Source organism: Biomphalaria glabrata, chromosome 14, assembly GCF_947242115.1.
Source record: "Biomphalaria glabrata chromosome 14, xgBioGlab47.1, whole genome shotgun sequence".
Lineage (NCBI taxonomy): Eukaryota > Metazoa > Mollusca > Gastropoda > Planorbidae > Biomphalaria > Biomphalaria glabrata.
In genome coordinates this window covers 30,295,038-30,309,238 of record NC_074724.1, presented here as the reverse complement: position 1 = coordinate 30,309,238, position 14,201 = coordinate 30,295,038, and the positions used below count along the sequence as shown (strand labels likewise).

Sequence of the window (14,201 nt, the reverse complement as noted above, 5' to 3'; positions counted from 1 at the left end):
ACAATGTAAAAGTTAAATATAAACACTGATCTTTCTGGTTTTGTGTCTATAGACTGAGTAATGGACAAAACAACTAAAGATGTCTTTAGAGGATCTGATAGTCACATATAGCAGCATTAGAGAATCAAATTGTCACAGAGCAAAGGACATTACATACTATTGAACATTAAGAAAAAAAATTATTAAGACACCATACATTCATGTTCAGTTTGGTTAAGAAATATTTATGTTTGTCTTAACATAAAATATAAAAGCTATTGACCTCTTTTCTATCTCGGGCTTTGTTCTCATGACTTTGGTGATCTTTATGTCTGGTGCCATTCTGATAAACACCTCCATTGGATACCAGGCGGGTTTTTTCATTGGCTTCATAAGAGAATGAATAATCAGACATGCCATAGCCTAGAAGACTTTCATTATGTCTTTTCTGAGCATTCCTATGGACAAATGTAGAGATATTAATTAAGTTTTTATCATCAGAGGCAGACAGAGAAAGTGATGGGAAGATAACATTAAAGATAAAAGATATGAATGGAGAATGACTATCAACAGATCTTGTGTGGTGCCCCAAAGGGATAAATGAAGTGAAGAAGATATGGTTTTGAAACCATCATTTAAATAAACCCTTTTTTTAATGAAATATTACATTTATTTTTTTTCTATCATTGTTTTGCTTTGTTGTTGGACAACATCAAAACACACACAACTCAACAAACCTAAGCCCAAATCTAATGGACAAAATAAATAGTGTTCTTCTTTTCAAAATATGTTTGAATACCTAAGCACATACAAAACATAGATATGTATCATTCTTTTTTTTTTTAACTCTTTCTCTCCTAACTGACAATGCCAACGTTGACTTGAACCCATTAAACTAAATGGATTTTTGGATTTATAAACTTTAATTCATGTTGTGAAAAAAATGAGCATGCATTCTTCTATAATTCAATACCCAATATAACATTTTCTGATAACAAACAAAATGTTGTTGAAATTTAATCTGAACAGGGTAGTGAAATACAAATGAGCAAAATGAATAGTGCAATTGAAATGAGGAAAATAATTTGGGAGAAAAAGAGTTAAAGACTTAATAAAGTGAACATATATAATGTGTCGCAAAGATTTAGCCCCAAAGTGTCCAGTACCAAAATGATGGGTCTGGCAAAAAAAAAATGTTTTTATACCAAAACACCTTAAATTTTGGTGTTTTTTTTCCTGCAAAAATATATTGTCTTAGGGATGAGATGTCCAGGGAAGTTCATTTCTACTATAAATTCTATCTTTATATATGGTATCTATTTAGTATGTTTGACAACTATTAGGACCTAGATTTCTATGGCTTAGAAGTAAGGCCCTAGGAAATAGATTCAAATAGTTCAAATCTCAATGATGGCTGAGATTTTAAGTGTCAATTTCAGACAAAAGAGCTCTTCACATTTACTGGAGATAGTTAAGCCAGTAGGCAATTCGCTAGACCTAACAGCCTCACTGACCATTTGAGAAAGACAATCAGATCATGTCTTAACTTTATCAGCCCTTGGACTAAACAGAAACTTTAATCTTTGATATACATACATACGTATGTACACATTTCACTTTTAGATTCCTTTTTTGATTGCGCTGTCCTAGTCTGCAAGTAAAATAATACATCTACTGCTAATGCCACCATTAAAAAAAAAATATGGCAGATTGTTTCACCTTCTTTTAAATTGCTAATATCCTATTCTCATCTAAGATTGTTTCTGTAGCTTTATTTAGTCCATATCCTGCAGCTTTTACTAAAGCACTATTATAATCCCTAAATGAAATAAATTATTGATTTAAAAATGGTACATAGGACTAAGATTAAACTTCCTTTGTTTCAAACAATGTTTATGGCTTATGAGACAGCAATGTTTTTTGACAATATCACAGAATTATTCCACTAAGTATCAGCTCAACATTTTTCTTACTTTTTTCTTTTGAACTGAGCCACTTCACTGGTCCACAGTTTCTCAAACAAAGGGATCAGAGTGTCACTTTCATCCCTGGGATTTAAATTAAACAGGTCCTCCTCTTTCAGATCTCTCCGCCAGCCTTGATAAACAGTTCTACCAAAGAATTCAACTTTATTAATCTAATAAAAGAACATAGCAATTTATATGAAACGTTTGCAGCAATCCTAGTAAGGGAATGAGGAACTATCTGTTCTTTTCTTGATAGAGAAGGATTTACATTAAAATAGTTTCCAGTAATGGCAATTTAAAAAATGCAATTTTTTTTCTTCAGTGTTATTTTCCATATTTTCAGTTGTTCAATATTTTTGTTAAGGCTCACTGCTCTGATTGTTTTTATGATGACTATAAATAAATAAAGTAGTAAAGTTCCCTTTCAGAGCTTTAAATAAATTTCATCCGTTTCTGTGGCTTATGGTTAAAGAGGGTGGCACAATATCTTGAAATTAAAAAACCCATTCTTCAACAGGATTTGAGCCCAGTACCCTCTGGCACAGCCACAGCACTTCCATGATGACAATAAAGAAGTCAAAAAATTTTCTGTATAACATAAATCAAAAGACATAGACAGTTAAATAATTATAACTAGCTGGATACAACCTGTGGCTTGTGGGCCTTAGTTAGAGTATTACTGATCTAGTGGAATAAATTTACATCTATGTCAAACATGGAGAATGTTCCCTTCACATTTTTTAATTGTGCCACGAAAATAAAAGTAGAAATGGGTTTACCTGTTCAGCCGACATATTGATATCAAATATGAACAACTGTGAGAATGGGTTTACCTGACTTGTTAAAAAGTTTCAATCTATAATAAAGATTAATTTAGGTTGTTGTTTTTTTATTTTAGGGCCCTCCACATGTGGGAAGGAAATTAACCTTACATTACCCCCTATAATCTAAGGAACATCTATACCAAGTTTTATTCAGATTGGTCAGACGGTTTTGATTTCTATGCAGTACACATATACATACATACATACATAAACCTTTGTTTCAATTTTAAATATTAGAGATAACATAACTTTTCACTTACTTAGTGACCCACCAGTAAAAAACTTGACTTGGAAAGGAGGAGATAACTTCTGGACTTGTTCTCTGTATAGACAAAGAAACAATTGACTAAAACTGGAATCCCCCACTCTCTTTACTGCACTAAGTCTCTGAGTCTATGTTCTGTCCCACATGTCCAATGTTAACCTTTTCACTATACTAATATTACAAAGGTAAAACAAAATCCTTTTGGAGCTTTAACTCTTTCTCTAATTGATGACGCCATTGTTGATTTGACCACGTTAAACTAAATTGATTTTTTGAATTTATAAACTTTAATTTGTGTTTAGTAAAAACAGCATACATTTTACTATAATTCAATAGCAAATATAACATTTTCTGATAACGAACAAAAAAGTTATTGAAGTTTAATCATAACAGGATGGTGAAATAGAAATTAGCAAAATGAATCATTCTATTGGAATGATGAAATAATTACAGAGAGAAGAGTTAAGAAGCACATAGTCAGCAACCTTGAGTGATACACTTTACATACAAACTTACAGCTGGATAGCTCTCGACACCTGCAGAATCAACCACACAATGAAGCAGGAGCTGCAGGACCTCCATTATATAGATTAATGCAAATATTGAAGATTTCATAAGTGATTCTTGCTTTGAGTATTCCTGAAAAATTAAAAACAAATTAACAAAACATTTTTTTATTTCAAATTTTCAAAAATTTAATTTGCCTGGAACACTTAATATCCTCAATAACATTTTTAGAAAATGTATTATTTATATTGTTATAACTCTGGTGGTGGGGCGGATAGGGGCTGGCGAAGTTTCAAGAAACATCTGTGTTGTGAATAGTACTCAGGCCAGTTACATCAGATATAGTCATGTGATCAACCAGAATGGTCGAGCCATTTTCTGTCAGTTTCTTGAAGGCCAGCAAAGGATTCTATATGAAGAGCGGAGGTGTCACAGTCAAAAGTCAAAACGATTGACTAATTCACTGGTAGACGGTTGATTAATTTAAATGAGAAATTTAAAAATTAGAATTTCTACATAGGCCTACAGTTTGAAACTCGAAGAAATAACTCAAAAAACTCAAAAAGTCAACTACTTATACAAAATGTGCTTTGTCAGTGCTTAATGGGTCTCAAGATGCAAGAAAATGGGCAATGTTTAGAAAAAAAATTAATTTAAGTTTACATAGTAAACAATAGGGACTGTTGTTTTCTTTAATATGTTTATTTTAATTTTTTTTTTCGCATTTGAGTTTTATATTCTCTTTTTTATGTATCAAATAAAGATTTTTTATCAGATATATGTAAACACAGTATATTACCTTCCCCTACAGTGGTTTAATTATAATCTCCAAAGAAAATAATGCATCTAGACTACATAATGTACTATTAACAATGAATTCAGTACAAATGTAACAGTTTTAAAAGGTCAAAAGCACATACCTGTAGTAAGATCTTTGAATACAAAGGTACAACATCACAAAAGATGAGAAGAAACCAAAATGTGAACAAGACTCCAGATGTTGTGACATGATATTTTCTCTCTAAATAAATAAGGACTGCTACCCCTATCTGAAATACAATTTAGACTTATAACACGATATTGTCATTTTTTTGTGACCCTGTGATAGGGTAAACTTCTCATAAAAGCTTGTCAGGTTGGTTAGTGCAACTTTGAAATAAAGTTTCACAATGTTTGTACTAGGAGTATATATAGACCCCTCACCACCACACTCCAACTTTAGTTTATATATTAAATGTATAATAATCTCTTTTTTGGTTTTCCTTATTTTATTAAATGCATAAGCCAGATCACACAGGAACCCATTTTACTATGAGCTATACACTTGATAAAGACAATGACTCACATAGGAGACAACCCTGATGGTATTGGCTATGTACTGAGAGGACGGTACAGGTGTGGACAAGCTGTCATTGCTCACATCTTCAACGATGAGGATCAAACTCAGTAAACTCAGAGCTGTTGCTAGAAACTGGGAGAAAATGGCATGACTTTATAATTGTAAAACATAAATCCTAAAATTATACAGGTTTTATTTATAATATTTTAATAGCTTTATTTATAATATTTTAATAGCTTCATTATTAATCATTGATGTTGTGGCTAAGGAGATAAAAAAATATTATTTTAGAATCTCCTTAAATCCACTTTGTCTTAGGGTATACCAGTTCAATTCTGCGATTAGTAAGAGAGGTTGAATTAGAAACATAACATCTTTAACCATGAACCACAGAAGTTGCTTAGCACTACAAATCATTTTGGACTCATGCAGAAGCTTTTAAAATAAGAGACAAAGCTTCAAATATTCTTATTACAATGAAATATTTTTTAAGTTTATTTTATAAATATATATATATTTTTTAATCAAGGCAAACTTCAAGTCTTTTCTTTCATTTTTAATTTGGTTCTTTGCAGCTTTTCTAAATTGTTTCATGATAACAATCCTCACAAAGCTAATTACCCAAATGTATTTTATTTCACAAATTAGACCACTGCAAATAGATGTATGCATATTAATTCTTGTGGCTTCTTCTGTCTCGAGGGATTAGAGAACTCCGCGACTGTCAACTCATCATGGTGGTTCTTTCACATTTACTGTATAGGAATATGAGGCAAATCCCCATGGTTATCGCTGCCATGGCTGCTTATAGTTGTCAGAGGCTTTTTGAAATACATGACATTTTTAATTTCAAAGGTTTCAATGGGAATTAGCTCCCATGGTCTAATATACAACACTGAGAAATATTTCCTTAAATTAAAACAAAAAGTAGAAAACATATATAGATCTAGATAATTTTTTTTAAGTGAACATAAAAATCAAGAAGTTTGTTACCATTTTTATAACACTCATACATGACAACGGCAATGGACGGTTCCTTTGTGAAGCTAAGCTGTACAAATAGAAGGGAAGGGGAAACCAGAAGCAAGCAAATGGAATGTAGATGAGAACTGTATTCTGAAAGCATGATGTGAAATGGGGCCATGATGACAAAATGAGGAGGTCTGTGTCCTGAGGAAGAGATAATGATTCGATCGATTGGTATTAAAAACATCAGAAAAGAAAAAAAAAAGACAAAATGGATGCACTACAAAGTCAAACTGTTTTGAATTAATAATTCTTTTTTGCCTCTTGATTTTTTTTTCTAATTCCGTCTAAATCTAGATTTTACTATTTAAAAAAAGATCTGATTTAACCGTTTCACCAGTTTCTGAAAAAGGGGGCACATTCTCCAGATGGGGGGGGGGGAAGGGTCAATTTATTTGGGCAGAGAAAACAAAAAAATTTATTTTTACAATGTAGTTATAAATTCATTTTTAAATATTTACCAAGTAAAATGACATTAATATTTTGAATAAGAACTAAAAAGCAAAGAAGAGTCAGATATTATAAAAAAACACTACACCCTATTTGTTAAGGAGTTGAGGTGCAGGGGTGGAGAGTAACAATACTTGAATCTATCTACGGGCTGGTCCAATTCAACATAATGGATACTAGACACTAGAGTTAGCTGGGCAAAATTAAAGGAATGTATGGGGGAGCGTTTAACTTTATATCCCGAGTCTAGTTATAAGTAAGAAAAATGGGAGGGGCCCACCGTGTTACAATAGTGTGAATAGATCAATATATTAATATATACAGTAGAGTCTATATTGGTTGGGCAAATCAACAGATGAAGCCAGTGCCAGTGAGTAATCATATGCTAGATCTAATATAATAAGTGGTAATAATATAAATCTACACTGTAGTGTGTAGTGTATGCAGAATTCACTTCACTATACCCCAAATAGCTACTTAACTTTAACTTAATGAAATATTATAGCCTAGACGGCCTAGTATGTAAGTAGGCTAAGGAAAGGCCAGCTGACTAGATGAAATAATTACAGTTGACATGAGTTGACTAATGATAGATCTACTAATCGTCTAATGTCTAATATTAAACTCTAGTTTTGATTAATTTGATATAATTCAATATAAAATAAATAATAGATCTAAAATCTAGTTATTATTTTAACAATTATATATTACAGTATTAGCAAGCAGCTATATATAATCATGATAACTTGAAATTACAAAGTATAGTGATCTATATAGAGAGAACTTGATCTAGATTACATAGAACGTCTAGCCTAACTAATTACTAGCTTAAATAAAATATATTAAAAATTTTAAAAAATAATAATAATCGACACTTGCAGTCTTGTCTTTGACTTTATTTGTTTTTACTTTTAAGAAATAAGAGTAAGGTCCCTTAGTTTTATACACATGTACTTCTGTAGATGCCAAATCTGTGGATTTTTCTTCGGGATCCTCTATTTTCTTATTTAAAGAGATTTAAAGGTGATCGCGAAAAAACGCAAGCTTAAAATCTTTGGCCATATTACAAGATCTTCGAGGCTTGCAAAGACCTTCCTTCATGGAACAGTACCAAGAAAAAGAAGAAGAGGCGGACAGAGAAAGCGATGGGCGGACAATATAAAAGAATGGACAGGCCTGCCATTGAAAGAGGTTCAAAACTAAGGCAAAAGACAGAGAGGAATGAAGAAAGACGGTCGACTAGTCATGCATGGTGCCCCAATGGTCCAATAGACTAAGGGATAGGTTAAAAGAAAAAGGTAAAGGTGATACCACAGACCTATATATATTATATCTAGATTGGACATGGAAATCTTTTAACTACACTACAAAAAATGTGAAAAAAAAAATTAAAGTTGATTTTGTTTTGTAAAGTAGTTATATATAACATATAATTTAATGTTTAGAAACTATATGTCTTTACCACTGACACTCACACACACACCCACATATATATATAGAGAGAGAGAGAGTGAAAGAGAGAGAGATAGATAAATAGATATAGATATTAAGATATACACATTATTACATTATTTTAGTCATTAGGCTAACTCTCAAAATATAAAAATATATAAAATGGTGACAAACTTACGCTAGAAAACTAATAAATGTATAACAAGATCAATTTCTTTAAAATGTAATCCTGATTTCTACGTGCTGATTTAACATACACATCTAGGCAAGTAGGCCTATACTACGCTTTCTTGTGTAGGCTTTCATAGTTTTATAGATAAATTATTTAAACCTGCAGCGGAGACTCGTAGACATTTAGAATTCTTTTAGTCACTTAAAAATTAATAGCTTTATTTTTTAGAACTTATGTATGTTAATGATGCTATGATGCTAATTCCAAAGGCGCATATGATTTAAAAATTACAATCGTTTTCAATTTCTAAGAGTGCGCATTTTCAGCTCAACCCTCTAAGCGCTAATTTTAAAAAATTAACAATTATCAAGCAATAAAAAAAAAAACATCCGTACCCAAAGGCTGTCGTTGCAAAACATTCTCAGGGTTCAATATTGTTGTACCAAGTAAGTAGAAGTATTTGACTACTTTCTTTCGTTGACCTTTACAAGAAAAGATGAAACAATAAAATAAAAACATCGAATCGTATATTTATATCACTTACAGTGTATTTTTAGATTTTCATCTTTTTCGTAAAAGCTATAAAGGTAACTTGAGGCGCGGTGGCCGAGCGGTAAAGCGCTTGACTTCCGAACCGCGGATCCGGGGTTCGAATCCTGGTGAAGGGATCTTCGGGCGCCTCTGAGTCCACCCAGCTCTAATAAGTACCTGACATTAGCTAGGGAAAAGTAAAGGCGGTTGGTCGTTGTGCTGGCCACATGACACCCTTGTTAGGCCACAGAAACAGATGACCTTTACATCATCTGCCCTATAGACCACAAGGTCTGAAAGGGGAAACTTTACTTTTACTTATAAAGGTAACTTATATTTTTTTCGTATATCCAGTGTACAGAATAAAGGAAGTTTTTGATTCAATTTTTTTTTTTTTTTAAAGTTATATGACAATTTTTTGCACAGTTTAGCACTGCAAAATCAACTCTTCAAAATTCCACATTTTGTCCTCGTTTTTTTGTTTGTATCGTTTAGTTGGTCACATTGAAGTTTAGCGTCCTTAAAATTGTTATACGATTGTTTCATTTAGAGTGGAAATCCCTAATACATGTAGAAGCAGTGGATTTGTTAGGGTGGGGGAGGGGGATCCAAATTTGAAAATCCCCCGGGCCCACACTTGAAAGGGGGGGGCAAATGAGTGTCCGAAATTTGTTTTTAACATTAAATATTACACCACTATCTCGTGTCGTGATGTCGAATGTCAAAACGCAGGTACCCCTAAAGAGGTCAAGCCCCCTACCCCCACCCCGGGCCCCCATATCCTTAGCTACGCCACTGTGTAGAAGCATAACCTGGGTTAAACAAGACCATGAAAAGGACTTTGTTTGAATGCAAAAATCTAAGCTGATGTAGTTCCATCAAATATTCGTTTCTAGTCTTTGTTCAATGCAATTCTAATTTCTATGTTACGTCTTTGTGTTATGTTTGATGTTGTAGTAATTAAAAGGTGTACTGCACATGGTACACACATTTTGAAAAGAAGTGTGTGCTTTCTCCTCAAGTATTTTACCAAATGGTACGATGCAAAATTCAGAAGTTTCCATCATCAAAATTAGATCTACTTCTAAATGGTCCTCAACATTTATTAATTGTCAGAACTTAAAAGGTCGTAATCTGACATCTTAAGCACGTAGCGATCTGTTATAGACATCTAATAGGCTTTTGGATAGCAGTCCCTATAAATATGTCGTAATATTATCGAAATAGTTCCATGTTATCAGAGGATAAACACGTTTGCATGATGAACGTGATATGCATAAAGCCATGAACATTAGTAGATACAGCGACCCAAACAGCTACTCAGGGAAGAATACAAATATAAAATAATTTTCCAGTTTTTCGGAACCACATCAGTGTCATTCCAAATCATATAGGCGACATTTAACAAAGAAAGATATACCAAGATAACACAGTGAAAATAAATGGACAATAAATGTGGTACCTTTAATAGACAAGATAATTCAATAAGTATTGTGATTTGTGATGCAAATAAAATATGAAAATTGTTATTTTCCCTTTGTTCCGAATTTAATCTCTGCAATATTTGAGCCCTATGTAGGCTAACGGTCGTGTGGCGTCTCGGACTGTCATCACAATGGTGTCGAGTTTGAGCCCTGTCCGCTGTTATCCACTGCTGTCTTGAGGTTACCAGACACCAGTACCCCATTATCCCGATAGGAGAAAAAAAAAGGAGGGCACATCCTTACAAAGGAGGACAACTCCTTAAAAAGGAGGACAAATCCTTAAAAAGGAGAGCACAGCCTTACAAAGGAGGACAAATCCTCACAAAGGAGGACAAATCCTTATAAAGGAGGATAAATCCTCACAAAGGAGGACACAGCCTTACAAAGGTGGACACATTCTTACAAAGGTGGACACATTCTTACAAAGGAGGACAAATACTTACAAAGGAGGACGCACAAGCAAAAAAAAAAAATAGACAAAGTATAGTTTAAAAACAAGGCTAACCATTTAAAGGCGTCTAACTAAAGTTTTGAATATTCTCAAACGGGGTGATTTTTCTATGCCGTGACATTATTCGTGAAAACAAGTGAAACTCTGTGTACATTCTTTGCAGATTATTCTATTATAGTTTCTGTAAAAACAAAAGCATCTTACTGAGTCAATGGAGAGTCCATTTCTTTCTTTTGTCCACATTCGTTAATCAGCAAAAACTCTCTTTTAACATTAGCATTATACCGGGAATTTAAACAAACAAAAAAAATGCCGATATTGAGAAAATCTGAATAGCTGGTTTCTTTAAAACAACCCAACCATAAATATACCAACACCTGTTTATTATGCTATTGACGCTTGTGGTTGTGTGTTTAAATCAAAAGATGTAAAGGAAAGAATTCGATTTATGGAAAATGATCATTGAAGACGGATGGAAATCATGACATTTTCAAACTATAGGCAAAAGTCTACTTTTGATAGACTTTTGGGCTAGCCCCCCCCCCCCCCCCCCCCTAATTGCAGTGATGGGCAAACATTTTAGAAGCGGGCCAAAAATTTAAAGGAAAAGTTTCAGCGGGCCATAATGGTAAAAGAAAAGAAAAAAGAAAATTTCGGAAATTTTGTATTAGATCCAAGATATCAAAATTAAGATGAGGCTGTATACAGAGGCGTAGTGAGCAAAACGTGCGGCCGGGGCAAGGTACTTTATTGGCGAGTGTTTTGATAATATTGCGTCATTATTTAGTTCCTAATTGAAGCTAGTTACAGGGGCGTAGCTATAAACTTTCCATCATCTGGGGGCCCGGGGGGACTTGACCTCTTTCGTGTCCCCTGCATTTTGCGTAATATTTAATATTTAATGTAAAAAAAAATAATTTGGGGGCCCCTCTCAAGTGGGGCAAAGGGGGGGGATTTTCAAATTCTCCTTCCCGCACCCTAGCTACGCCACTGGCTAGTTATTCTTAAGAGTAAACCGAGGTCTCTTTCTTTCTTATAAATAATATCATTTGCGTAGTATCATTCTCATTGATATTTGTCTTCATACTAATGGAGCAGAAATCACAGTTACTAATCTTTGAGGTTAACTGTGATGGACAATATTTGACCAAGTTGGACAATTTTCATGTATTAATTTCGACTCTAGATGTTTGTTATAATTTTCGAGATAAATTTTCAAAATCCTTTTCTTAATATGATATAGAACTTGTCAAATTTAAATCATACATTACTTGACATTAGAAAGTGTTTTAACAGTTTTAGAAAAAGCAATATAACTCAATTACATTATAATTACACACGTAGCGGATTTCTGGGCACTATAAATTTTTCAAAAAAGATTTTGGTAATAATTCTTTCATTGATGTTTCTCTTTTCTTTCGACATCGGTCATGGATGCATAAGGAATTCTATTTAGTTAAAATTGAAGTATTGAAATGTAGTATAGATAGTCCTCACGAACGACCACGGTTTGATTACAAATGAGACACACTTGTTTGTAGCGACATCAATTCAAATTATAAACTAGCATAAAGTTGTTGTTGTTGTTTTTTCATGTGAATAGCTTTGCTATTTTAATTGTTAAGATATTAAAAAACATGTGGGGAGCCGGATGAGTCTTCTCTGTGGGCCGGTCTTGTCCCGCGGGCCGTAGTTTGCCCATCACAGGACTAGGACTTAATAATCTTCATTTCTGAAGAAAAATCTAAAATATATACCTCAAATCAAAACAGATTAAATGATATTTTATAGAAGCGCTTAAATGTGTTACTTTTGTTGGTAGACATTCTTTTAAAAAAAATCAATTGAGTAACAAATTATTTACAAAAGAATACACATTCTTCTTAGACCTACCTCTCACTGATGACACTTTTCTTGTTAGGGCCTTGACCCTTATACTTTTGCAGTCAATTCAGATTTTCTCATCATCGCGCTTTCTTTCATCACTGCCCAGATACCGATAAGTTTACATACAACTGTTTCTCACCTTTTAATTTCAAGTCAAGATTAAATAGTTTGCAGACATTGTACGATTTACCATGGAACATGAACGCATTTTAATTTCAGGTTTAGATTTGTATAGCCATTGGTCAGTTTAAACTATTGAAACGAAATAGTTCCAGGAGAAGGTAAATTGCGAGATAGTCTGAGAAAAAAAAAGGGAGCGTGGTTAATCAGCAAGGCGTGACCAATAGGCTGTAGTGTACTATCCGCACACGTGTTTGTAGCTTTGAATATATTAATTTCTCATGGCGTTAAGAACCAAGAATACACAAGTCCACTCCTTACGTTACACAATAAAAGAGAGCTAACTCTAGAGGTTAACAGTAATTAGGAGAGTCGAAGGGAGAGAATTCATAATTGATCGACTGCGAAGTATTGAAAGGTGAAGACAACGGCAAGAAAATGGGTTAGAAACTAAAAAATTCAAGTTACATTGATGTTCGTCTATGCTAAAAAAATTTAAATGGCTAGCTTTTGGTATACAGAAAATCAAGTTGTTTTTTTAAAGTTATGAGATAATACTTGTGCACACTTTATCACTGCAGTAAGCTATTCGTTAGTAGCGCATTTTTTTTTCCAAAATAAAGTTGGTAACATTTAAGTTCAGATAAGCTTCCATTTGGCATTGTTCCATATATCATTAAAACATAATACTATAGTAGGCTTACCGATTTACTATAGAATAGAGATCTATGGTGAAAATCCACATAAGCTTGACATCTTTGCGACATCCCTTACAATATCTTATCTTTTTTTGTGCATATGTTTAGATCTAAGTATTTTAGTGTTTACTTTAACTACTGTTAAGATTATGTTATCTACAATGGTCCAAAACACAGAATGTGTATACCATTACTATTACAGGCCGTTTTATAGGTCTGTGGTATCTAAATTCTAGTATCGGTCTTAGCATTTTATCTTAACATGATGTTCGTGTCAAAATTGAGAACAGTTCTTTTACTAAACCCTAACAATTTTCTGTGTCCTTTTTTTTTGGTTATTATTTAGATATATATGTCATCGCTATAGCGAATCTAAGATAGAATTTTGTTAGAGTTACAGGTTTACCATGAGTAAGATAGGATGGATTTTCGAATATGTATTTCTCCTGTATTTGTAAGGATTATACAAAATACAATTCCCGTTGTTTTTTTTTTTTTTTTTGTTTTTTTTTGTAAACTGACATAGAATAGAACACATAACAGCAGACGACTTTTAGAAAGCGACACATTCAGATCTCTTATTAATTCGCGGGGTACTCTAAGACCAAAAGGTCAAGGACAGGCGTAGACGGCGAACTTAAACCGACCAATTGAAAACAAGCCAGATTATGTTCAAGTTCAATAAAACAACAGGGGGCATACAAGTAGCTTCTGATTTTAATGGTTTTTATTTATAATCAGTTACCCATATAGATATCTCTTTCTTTCTGTATGTCTGTCTATCTACTTAGCCTATGATCAGTCCATCTATGATCTAATTGAAAATACTATATCAAATAATGAAGTTTATCAGAAATCCCAATGCATTTATATTTTCAGTTGGTTAACTTTATCAAATGTTAAACACAATTCATACTTAATTTTTTAAAGCGCTTAGCTTCTGAACCGTGGGTCCCGGGTTCGTATACATGTACTGGTGAAGACTGTGAATTTCTTTGTGATTTTCTTTGCTTTGTCCGGAATTTGGGCGCCTCTGTGTCCACCCAACT

The 14,201-nt window shown here is 33.2% G+C and overlaps 1 protein-coding gene across 3 annotated transcripts in view; it reads right to left on the bottom strand.

The window, feature by feature from the left end:
• The window catches only part of LOC106069554 (multidrug resistance-associated protein 1-like), a 40,668-nt gene extending 27,464 nt beyond the window's left edge, over nt 1–13,204 (bottom strand). Inside the window, exons 1-9 of one of the 3 annotated variants that reach the window (XM_056010697.1) lie at nt 13,159–13,204; nt 8,377–8,463; nt 5,875–6,051; nt 4,888–5,013; nt 4,463–4,591; nt 3,552–3,674; nt 3,031–3,092; nt 1,953–2,090; nt 263–437 (exon numbers count right to left, since the gene is read on the bottom strand). In XM_056010697.1, the coding sequence (XP_055866672.1) occupies nt 263–437; nt 1,953–2,090; nt 3,031–3,092; nt 3,552–3,674; nt 4,463–4,591; nt 4,888–5,013; nt 5,875–6,051; nt 8,377–8,400 (954 nt within the window). In that variant the 5' untranslated portion in view covers nt 8,401–8,463; nt 13,159–13,204. Of the gene's footprint in view, nt 1–262; nt 438–1,952; nt 2,091–3,030; nt 3,093–3,551; nt 3,675–4,462; nt 4,592–4,887; nt 5,014–5,874; nt 6,052–8,376; nt 8,464–12,340; nt 12,627–13,158 lie in introns of those variants that run through there. The other 2 variants (XM_056010694.1, XM_056010695.1) reach the window with 2 other exon arrangements.
• Between the last annotated feature and the right edge of the window lie 997 nt (nt 13,205–14,201).